This window comes from Elephantulus edwardii, unplaced genomic scaffold (assembly GCF_000299155.1).
Source record: "Elephantulus edwardii isolate Elephantulus edwardi_28Jun2011 unplaced genomic scaffold, EleEdw1.0 scaffold00002, whole genome shotgun sequence".
Lineage (NCBI taxonomy): Eukaryota > Metazoa > Chordata > Mammalia > Macroscelidea > Macroscelididae > Elephantulus > Elephantulus edwardii.
The window spans coordinates 36,201,989-36,212,178 of record NW_006399752.1 but is presented as its reverse complement, the minus strand read 5'-3'; the positions used below and the strand labels follow the sequence as shown (position 1 = coordinate 36,212,178).

General features: G+C 57.0%; 2 protein-coding genes across 3 annotated transcripts in view; one reads left to right on the top strand and one right to left on the bottom strand.

Moving 5' to 3' along the window:
- The window catches only part of MOK (MOK protein kinase), a 59,730-nt gene extending 56,925 nt beyond the window's left edge, over positions 1-2,805 (top strand). The window contains exons 9-15 of the mRNA XM_006879178.1: positions 97-147; positions 239-337; positions 502-616; positions 1,283-1,480; positions 1,559-1,632; positions 1,744-1,942; positions 2,569-2,805. Of these exons, the coding sequence (XP_006879240.1) occupies positions 97-147; positions 239-337; positions 502-616; positions 1,283-1,480; positions 1,559-1,632; positions 1,744-1,942; positions 2,569-2,805 (973 nt within the window). The remainder of the gene's footprint in view (positions 1-96; positions 148-238; positions 338-501; positions 617-1,282; positions 1,481-1,558; positions 1,633-1,743; positions 1,943-2,568) is intronic.
- Positions 2,806-5,230: 2,425 nt separating this feature from the next.
- WDR20 (WD repeat domain 20) overlaps positions 5,231-10,190 on the bottom strand; it is an 87,437-nt gene continuing 82,477 nt past the window's right edge. For both annotated transcript variants that reach the window (XM_006879079.1, XM_006879081.1), the window contains one exon: positions 5,231-5,284. In XM_006879079.1, coding sequence (XP_006879141.1) covers positions 5,231-5,284 — 54 coding nt within the window. The remainder of the gene's footprint in view (positions 5,285-10,190) is intronic.

The following is a 10,190-nucleotide window of genomic DNA, read 5'->3' as shown; positions in this document are numbered from 1 at the left end:
ACACCCCCACCTCACCCAGCTCCACCCCATAAATTCCCCACCTCACCCCGCTCCCCCCTCAGTTCACCCCCACCTCACCCTGCTCCACCCCTTCAGCCCCCACCGCCAGCTCAGCCTGTACAAGCAGCTGTTGGCTTCTCATGGGAGGTGGGGGCTCCAGTGCCGCCCATGCAGACCTAACGGCTGAGACAGAACAGAGGGGAGAGTAGCACCCAGACAGACCTCATCATCCGGTCAGGCTTCTGCTGCCGAGAGACCGTCTGATGGAGAAGTGCGAGCTGGCTGAGGCTGGCCGGCCCCACACAGCACCGTGCCTGCTGTGGGCTGGGGAGGGCAGGTGGGTGGATCCCAACTCTGGTGGGCAGTATGGCCCTGGCCAGAGGCTGTCTGCCCCCACCCCAGTGTGCCTGCCTCCCAGAACTTCAGACAGGAGCAGGGCCACCCCTTGCAGCTTGGGAGGAAGGGACGGCGACAGGTCTCAGGGCACCTCTCTCTCCTCAGGGCAGCTGAGAAGCAAACTGTGCCCGGCCACAAACACTGTGCCGTCCTGGAGCACCCTGCAGCCTTGGGACCCAGCAACAACAGCTGGCACTCGGCCAAGGAGGGCTGGAAGCAGGTACCAAGCCAGAGCTGGACAGGCCCGGGGGGCAGCGCCTGAAGACTGGTGTTGGCAGGGAGGGTACTGCCTAGGACAGGGCATTGGGCCCAGGCATGGGTACGGGTTCCAGGCCCCGTCTCCACACTGCCACGCGTCAGCCCCTTGGGCTCTAAACCCCACAAGCCAACAGGAGAGACCACGTCCCTGCAGAAAGACCATTTGGCTAATGTTTTGGTTCAAGAATCTTGTCTCCATTTTGCAATCTGTTCATTTACCTTTAAACCTTTCAAAAGTGTAAAAGCCGTTCTCCGCTCACCAGACATACCAAATCTGTCAGCGGCTAGACTTGGCTGAGCAGAGTAAGAGCAGCAGGTCACCCTGGCCAGCTGCGCCCGACACAGCCTGGAGAATGGGGGGCTCCCCGGCCTCTAGGCCGTCAGAGCTGTCCCAGGAGAAGGCCTGGCAGCAGCCCTGGATCAGCCTGGTGGGCACAGTAAACACACCTTCTGGGGGATGTCATGGGGGGCTGTGGGCATTGGGGACTTGTGTGTGGTCACTTCAGTGTCACAGCTCATAGTCCAGTGACGTCAGTGATGGTTAGGGTGCCCGGGGCCTCTGCCGTCCATCCTGTGCTCACAAAAGGGAAGCTGTTGTATCATCAGCTGACTTCTGTTTCCTTTGAAGCTTCAGTCTCGAAGGCCAGACGAGAGCTATCCCCACAGACAAGGCCTGGCCTGCCTCCGGAGGCTGCCAAGCCTCCAGCTGCCAGGTGTCACCCAGCTGTCCTACTCCAGCCCCTCGCTGCACCGTGGCTTTGCCCCTGCAGCCCACAGAAAAGGGCCACCACTGCAGCCTCTGAAGTTCACCAGGACCAACAAGAAGGTACCTCTGCACCCCTGGCCCCCTGGGCTCTGGGCTGCCCTTGACCGCAGTTCAGCACCTGTCACTCCTCATTGGCAGACAGACACCCAGAAGGACATGAAGCCGGACCTGAAGCCCTACCACCTGCCCACACTAGAGAGACGAGGAGGAGGGTGCTGAGGGCGCGCGCCCCGTCCCGGAGAGCAGATAGAGCCGGGGCCACACCGTAGAGACCCCCAGTTCTGCTTCCAAGGGGTCACGCAGGGGGCCTGTCTCCCCCACAGCCAGGCCCACCACCCACCAGCCAGAGCCCGCCTTCCTGTGCCAGGAGCAGCAGCCTGCACCCCGCAGGACCACCCCGTCCAGGGCTCTGTCTGTGCCGTCTCTGTGAAGGGCCGTGAGCTCACAGGCACCTCCGAGGCCGCATTCCGCCTGGCTCCGTGTCACACCTGCCTAGGCCCCCAGTTGTGTCGCGAGCAGAGGGCAGCTCTCCTGTGCGGACTGAGATGTTGGAGACGCCTGTTTGTTATTAAAGATTAGCCTAGCTTGCCAGTGGTGCCTGTGGTGATTCTGAGCGAGACCTGCGTCCTGTCTGTCCTTCACTTGGCTCCTGCTTGTGGTTGGAGGGAAGGCGGTGTGGGGAAAGCTCCGGGTGGCTGACATCTATTTCAGATCAGAGCTCAGTAAAGGAATGAACATGTCCTTGGCGTCCTCGGCTGCATAGCGGGGCCGGCGACATGGACCAGGTGGCCTGAGAGAAGTCTCCAGGGCGGGGCCAGAAGCACATGGCCCTGTGGGCAGAGGCCTGCAGGCACTGGGGTGGACCAGTCTATGGGGCTGGCTGACCCAGAGGGCCGGCCAGCTGGTCTCAGGTGGGGCCATAAGGTGCTGGTCGGTATTGACGCATTTGGGAAAATGGTTATTCCCTTGAAGTATTTAAATATGAAGGAAAAGTTAATCTTTAAGAGTACACACTCATCGGTGTTGCTGGTTCCCAGAAAACTGACCAGCCTCAGCTCCAGTGTAACGTCCCCCTGAACCCTTGGGGTGTCCTGCTGCCCCTGATTGTGGGGACGTGATCCACGCTTTGGTTTCCTGTTGGTGTCCAGTGTAAACAGGCCAATGCAGCTTCACAGGCCTCCAGCTGGGCTGCCTTGTCCCCGGGTGGCCTGGCCCACCTGGGCCTCTCATGGGGGCGGCTGTACTGGAAGCCACGGCTGAGGACACTGTGCCTCAGTGGACTGTGGGGCCGGCACTGGGCTGGACGGGGATCTGCTGCGGTCTCTCGGGGCAGTGACCGCATGGCGTCTGATCCTCATGATCTCAGCACCCTAGAGGAGTCATGAGGCAGTCGGCTGCTCCCTGAGGTCTCTGTGCCCAGCCCTATAGCACCTTCATGTAGCTGGAAGTGGGAACAAGGTTGACCAGGGTCCCACAGATGGACAGACGGCACAGCCCACTGTGAGGAGAGGACCTGGGGGATCGTGAGGGGAGGAATTCTTGACTTGGTTTTCAAAAGCAGACCTTTCTGACTTTGCCCTTTTCCAGGACTAGGGGTGACCTCCTGGCCAGTCACTGGGGACCCCACCACGCGGGTCTTCTCTCCTGAGTCAGCAGCCGCAGATTCCTTGCACAGAAATGATGGAAATGCCTGCAGCAAACGGGACGGTCAGGGGCCGTCACATCATCGCCGCCTCACTGCGACCCCAGGGACAGTACAAGGACTGCCCGGGCTGCGCCACCCAGACAGTCTCCACTCTGCGTGCGCCCATGGCTGTGGTTGTGACCACACATCTCCTCGAGGGTCTTCCTCTCCGTTGCTGACCTTGCTCTTCTGCAATCTTGACGTCCTTGTCCAGGAACTGGTCCCTCCTGATAGCACGTCTAAAGTAAGTGAGACAGAGCCTCCGCCATTCTTGTTCTGAGAGGTCCTCAAGCCCGGTGCGTTCATGCTCTTGGCGATCCATGGTGTAAACAATATTCTTCACCAGCACTGAAATTCAAAGGCATCAGATTTGTCAGTCTTTTTCATTCATTGTCCAGCTCTTCCGTGCCTAGCAGGCAGTTGAAAATACTATGGCTTGGGAAAGACACACCTTAGTCCTCACAGTGATACCCTTGCTCCCAAGCACTTTAAAGAAGTCCTCTTGTAGACTTACCCAGTGTAATAATACATCCTTTCATTTCTTGACTGCTGCTTCCATGGGCATCACCTGTGGGTTTGGTTACCACTGGGCGAGGTTTTTTCTGGATTTGAGATTTAAGAGGGTTGAAAGCTCTTTCTAAAGGAAATGTTTGCTAAGCCCTTGTCGGTTTCTGGGGAGAATGCAGACTGGCCACCATCCACTGATATGTGACTGTAGGAGGCAGGGCACTGAGTGTGCACGTGAGCTGCACATTCCAGCAGCTTGTGGTAGGTTCTGTGGTCCACCCCTTGGTGGTCACACCTGGCGGGAAGTGGAACTGAAGGGAGTGGTTAACTGTCCACTAAGTCAGGACCTGGGCAGACGGCAGGACTTGGCCCAAGGTCAGCCCTGCTGCAGGCACATATATGACAATGTGGGCAGACTCTGAGCTGAGAAGGAAGGAACTTAAAATGACCCAGACAGGCCCCAGTTTCAGGTGATCACTTAGAGAAATACACTGAGCGTCTCCCCAAGTGAAAAAGCCCACCAAAGGCCCAGTGTGGAGAATCCAGCTATTCAGTGAGTCCAGGAACTGACAAGAATGGACAGGTATGTATGGCCATCAAGAGCTGGTTCCCACTAGATACAACCCCACGTGACACTGTACAGTCTCCAGCCACCAGCCAAGAGCAAGCGTTTTCCATGCTGACCACAGAGACCACGCTGCGTGAGGCCACAGGCTGCCAGGGACCAGTGATGGCTGCGTACTGAAACCACAGCCGGACTACACACACAGCTTGTCCAGAACCCTCCAGAACCTTCCTTCTTAAAACTGCTCTGGGCAAAGCAATGGTGAATCGTTCCAAATACTCAATTCAACAAAAAAAAGTCATTAAAATCCCAACCGATTTAGCAAAAACTATAAACAGGTGGTGTAGTCAAGATAGTTTTAATAGTAATAGTTTTTGTGAATTAGAAATATTACTCTCAAGTGATGGAAATTAACTAGTGAAGTATTTCCTCCATTTACATTATTTATACATATAATACAGTTGATTGCATTGAAAATAACAGTATTAAAATAAATGTTAGCAGATAAAAAGGGTGTCTTCCCTGCCCACACCTTGGGGGAGCCAGGAGTCTATATACCTATATTCAAAGTAATTCTTGGTTAACAATCTATGTGCAAATAACTTTTGGAAGTCTGTGATGTCGGCCTGTCTTCCTGAATGACATACTTAAATCAGAAAGTAGCAGCTTTCTGAGTACATTTCAGATTGTCTCCCAAATGCCTAAGGTATAAAAATCAGTGCAAAACCGAGAGAGGACTGTTCTAACAGTATATAAAGGGGTCTTGTCAGTGATCCCTATTTTATATTATATGTGTACATGTATTTTTATGTACAGATAGGAGAATTACATTGACTTTTAAAGTGAAAATCAAGAAAGCCTCCCGTCTTCTCTTTTCCTGCAGCCCCGGAAGAGTGGTTTAGAACGGAAACAACATCCTTGGGTGAGCAGCTGGCATGGGCCCAGGGCGCAGTGCCTCCTCCACGCTGGACTCCAGGACTGCGTCCTCGCACCCAGAACATCGGGTTTGTCCACCTCCAATGGTGCCATCAGCGAGCTGGCCGCAGTGGTGGGGCTACACGACAGTGCCACCTGGAGAACTGGCCTGGTTTTGGGATGACGATAAACCCTGCAAACAAAGCAGTTGACATTAATCCAGCAGCACCCCGCGCCGGGGAGTCACCTCCCTCATCCTTGTTCCAGCAGTTTCTCCGCATCAGAATCAGGGCATTTGGGGTCGGGAGCCAGTGTTTTCGCACTCTGCTTTCCTCTACACCATTCCTATCAGGTCATCCACTCCTAGTGCCTCGCAGTCCGCTGAACTCAGCTCCCTGCTTGTGTGTGGGGTCCTGGGTCTCCCCAGAGCCTGTGGGTAGGAGGAAACAGAACTCGGAGCCTGTGTCCCTGGATACGGCACCCCTGGGTGCAGCTCCTGATGGCAAGGTGCCCGGGCAGCCTGTGGACTGGGGCCCTGGGTGCACACCCGACCCCAGAGCCCGAGGTCAGCTCTCAGGGGTAGGCTTTGGAGGGGTGCTTCCTTCCTGGGGCCCTGACCTCCAGGTGGGCAGCAGTTGTACCCTTTCAATTTGCTCCTGGGTATAGGGTGTCCCAGGTCAGAGTGGGGTGTACACAGGAGTGGAGGGTCCCAAACCAGGCCTGTGGCACAGATGGGAAGGGGTGTTGGAGCTGCTCTTGGCCAGGCCAGAGGGGCAGCGTGTCCTTTCTGGAGTCCTCATCGGAGACCTAGCAGAACACACAGCTCTCCCCGCTTGTCACTGGGTGCCACAGCACGCTGGAGTTGGGCATTCTTTTATTGAGAGTGACTTTACGCTCTGGGCGATGCATCAGATGGTGTTAAAACAGTACCGTCTAAAGCAAACAGGCACAAACGAGGGTGACCCCGACTCGGCTTCAGTACCCCCGGGGACTGCTGCCTGCCTTCACCTGCAGCTGGTATCTCTCAGAGATGGAAATCCAGACCTCAAGACACGGCCAAGGAGCTCGGGCAGAGGAACTGCACTGCCAGCTCAGGCACATGGTTCGAATCCACCAGCAGCTCTGTGGGAGGACAGGCAATCTCTTCCCTCCTACTGGATTTACCGTCTCTGAAACCGCGTCAGCTGTAGGTCGGTTCCCACTCGATGGTACGCAGGAAGACAAGGCCAGGAAGCTCTGATGAGCCTGGGACTCAGGTGCTGGTGCCAGGCTTCCTGTTAAATACCGCTTACCCGAGGGGTCACTGTGGACGTGCCCGCCCCCCAGCACAGCCGAGAGGGCAGCCCTGGTGGGTCTGTGCGAGGAAGCACTAAATGAGAGGTCAGCCTCTCCCAAGGTGAAGGCCCGCAGACACGCTCCTGACGCGTGGAGGGCCAGAGGGAAGGGCCAGCCTTCGTGTCCACGTGCCCCCTAAGAGCCTGGGGGTGACTCGGTGAAAGGCTAGGTTCCCCAGACCAGAGTTCTCTCTAGAAACAGCTGCCAAGTCTGCCACACTTAAGAGTGACGGGGTGTCTCCACCACAGCCACCTGCTTGACCCCAAAGGTCATGTCCAAAGAGGTCTTGAAGGTCATGTGCCCAGCCAGGCCCCGCGGTCCATCTCCTTTTGGTACCTGGAGACTCCTCTATCCTAGGGGTCAGGGAGCCCAGAGTCCCTGGGGAGCTGCACCACCTTGGAGCCAGGCCCCCTGGACTGCCGGGGGACCCGGGTGTCAGGCTGCCGCTGTTCTGCTGGCCCTAGCGTTGCCGCGAGGAAAGGAACCGGTTCTCTTGGGGAGAGGGGTCTGAACACAGGCAAGGCCCCAAGACCGGGGAGCTGGGCCCACAGGCAGGTGGACCTGTCCCTGGATGCTGGTCAGGTCCGTGTGGCTGATGGGGGGCCACCAGGTTCAGCCCTGGGATGGGGACCTGTGTGTCCTTCCCATCACCTACTCACTGCAGACCGAGGGCTGGACAACACGGGGCTACCTCACGTGCTTCCCCAAAGCCCTACTTTTCTTCAGTCCAAAGTGGGCCCTCTCCAAGAAGCGTCCAGTCCCCAACTCGGTCCTGGTGCTGGGTGGCTGCACAGCGGATCCTGGAGCTGCTGTGTTCTTCCCGTGGTGACCCTGTGCCCTGAGGTGGCTTCTTGGAGGGAGGCAACACTGTGCAGTGGGGACGTCCATGTCCCAGCGTCCTCTGTGACCTGCAGGGCAGCTTCTCTGGCCACCAGAAGCCAGAGCTTGCTGAGGGCTGTAGGAGGCCGGGCACGGGCTGGTCCTGGCACCACAGGCCCCTCTGGGGCCCCGGAAGCAGCAGTTCTGGGTGGAAGCGGACACAGGAATGTCTGCACAGGGCCACTGTCCACGGTATTAACAGATACGCGTCACAAGAACAGGTTCAAAACCAAACGGCACAGGACACCATCCCCTGGCGTGGGAGAAGGGGCTGAGGCAGGCGTGGTTGGTGCGCAGCGGGGGCCCCGACTATGGTCTGGACGAGACGCCCTCTTCAGTCACCTGTCCCCCATGCCCGGTGACAGAACCCCCAGTCCAGTCAGTCACCTGTCCCCCATGCCGGGTGACAGACCCCCATGGACAAAGAGCTGTACCGTAGGCCCTGTGGCCACACAAGGAGCCTGGCTGGCGACATCTGAAGGTCACTGTCCCTCTGCTGCTGCTGGGCTCGCTGTCCAAGCTGCGTCCAGGCCGCCACCATCCTTCCTGAGGCCTGTCTCTGTCGCTGTCTCATGTCCAGAGACTCGAGCCGAGAACCAGGGATCAGAGGCCTTGCTGAGGAGACAGCGGGGAGACAGCAGGGCCGACTGCCCACTGGAACATGTCCGGTCCCCTGGCTCACGCCACATACACCACTGCCTGGGAGAACCCCACGACCCGGGCAGGGGAGCCCCAGACTGCAGCCAAGCTCTAGAACCTTCTGACAGCCTCTTCGCAGGGCGGCGGGCTCCTTCTCATCCCAATGCCTGTCCGCAGGCCCGATGGGTCGAGGCGTTGGCCAGCCTGTGAAGGCCATCTTGAAGGAGGCCACTCAAGCTTGCCTCTGGAGAGATGCCAGTGAGACCTCAGCTCTTCTCAGACACCAGGACATGAGAGCGAGATGGAGTCCCCGCCCAATGGCTCCCTGCCTGCTGGTCTCACGACGCTGCCCTACCCGCAGGGACCAGCAACTGAGGACCCCAGTGGGTGTGTGACCTGTCCCTCTCAAGGGACACCTCTGGCTCGGGCCCTATGCTGCTCCCTCAGCTTCTCAAGAGGGCAAGATTAGCTAATTTAAAAATATCAGAGTAATTTTTAAAAACCCCAACTGTCAAGAGTTCTCGAGGCCTGAGCACCACTGCAGCACAGAGAAGAGCCTGGCCGTGGGAGGAGCTGGCTGCCACTGGCTTAGACCTCTCCATCCAGGGACAGGGGGAGGGGACACAGCATGGACACTGAGGCCACATGGCTAGCAGCACAGGGAGGAGTGATATCCGCTCAAGACTGAGTAGCCATGGTCCCCTGAAGCCTCGCTGGGCCGGGCCAGGCCTCTCAGCCCAGAAGGGGACAGGTTGACTAGGTCAGCACACTCACCTGCCACTACGTGTGGGTCTGGCCAGGAATTCCTGCCCAGAGCCACTGGGGGTGGCGGAAGGAGGGGACGCCTCACAGCCAGCCACTGAGGTCCCGGGGGTCTCTGCAGAGCAGCCCCAGGGGCCCTGGCACTGTTTAGACCAGGCAGCAACAATGTGACCGGAGGCCGCCTGCCCATTTGTTGAGCACCCTCATCCCTGGTGTGTGGGTCCTGCCTGGCAGAGCCCCCACAGCCAGCAAAAGTCCAGGCCTGACAAGGACACACGTGAATCTATCACTGCTCGGACGGTGGTCTCCACATTCTCAAAGCTGCTCCTTGGCATTGAGAACCTGGTCTTTCCTGCTTCACTGGGATTTTTTTAAGCTCAGATGGGAAAAGGACTACTGAAAATCATCCCTGTTTACAATTCATTCACTCATTTTTATTTCATGTCAGTACATACAGGACACTTCATAATGTCAAGTACTGAGTTTTTCAGCTGTGACGGACAAGAAGAGCGAACGACAAGGCTGTGAGAGCAGAAATGGGATTTTCTTAAAATCATCAAGTTACAATACTGGTATTAAAGCTTCATTACCTATTGCAATGGTTAAGAATTCAACTTCCCAATATTGCATGTGAGGCAAGCTCCTCGTGAAACCTGTTCTCGTTGTGGAAACAATGAAGACGCAGACAAGGAAGTCCCCTGCGGGTGTCACGGGGGCCAGTGTCCACAGCTTGGTACATGTTACCCAGCACTGTGGCCTGTGACAGATTTGAGCACACACAACTCAGAAAAATGCAGGAAACTTCGCTGTTTGGTGGTGATGCAGATGGCCTTGGGGTGTCATCATGGGTCTTCTTCAGACCTGAGCCACTGAAGGACAGCTGACCACGGGCATGTCGCCAGTGAGTGCAGACATGGCTGTCCCCTCCTGTCCTGCTGGTGGCACTCGCTTGGCCACTTCAGCCTGAAAGCTGTGTGCTGTGGCCAGCACAGTCGATAGTTCTCTGCTGTGCTGGCAGAGTGGGGACATCTGTTTTTTATCAGGTCCTCACATGCCAGGAGAGGTGTTCCACTGCAGCTGGGCATACAGAGGCCAACTGTCCCCAGGTGCTGTGTGGTAAGGGGGCCAATAAGGGCACCAACTGTCCCCAGGTGCTGTGTGGTAAGGGGGCCAATAAGGGCACCAGTGGGTGACCTCAGCTCACCTATTCCTAGGGTGCAGGGTCCCCAGACCTGCCCGGCTCCATGCTTAAGCCCCCACACCACTGTGTCACACCAGGGGCCACAAAGACTGCAAGTGGGCACAGAGTGAGAGACACAAAAGTTGCTGGCATCATAACCATTTAAAATATAACATTTCATGTGACTTTAGGAAGCGGAGGGGACCTGGAAAAAACACCTGTTGTGCTTGACGTTAAGCCAATGAAGAGCAAAATACCAAGTTCCAGGCAACGTGGTTATACGCACAGGAACAACAGCACGGTT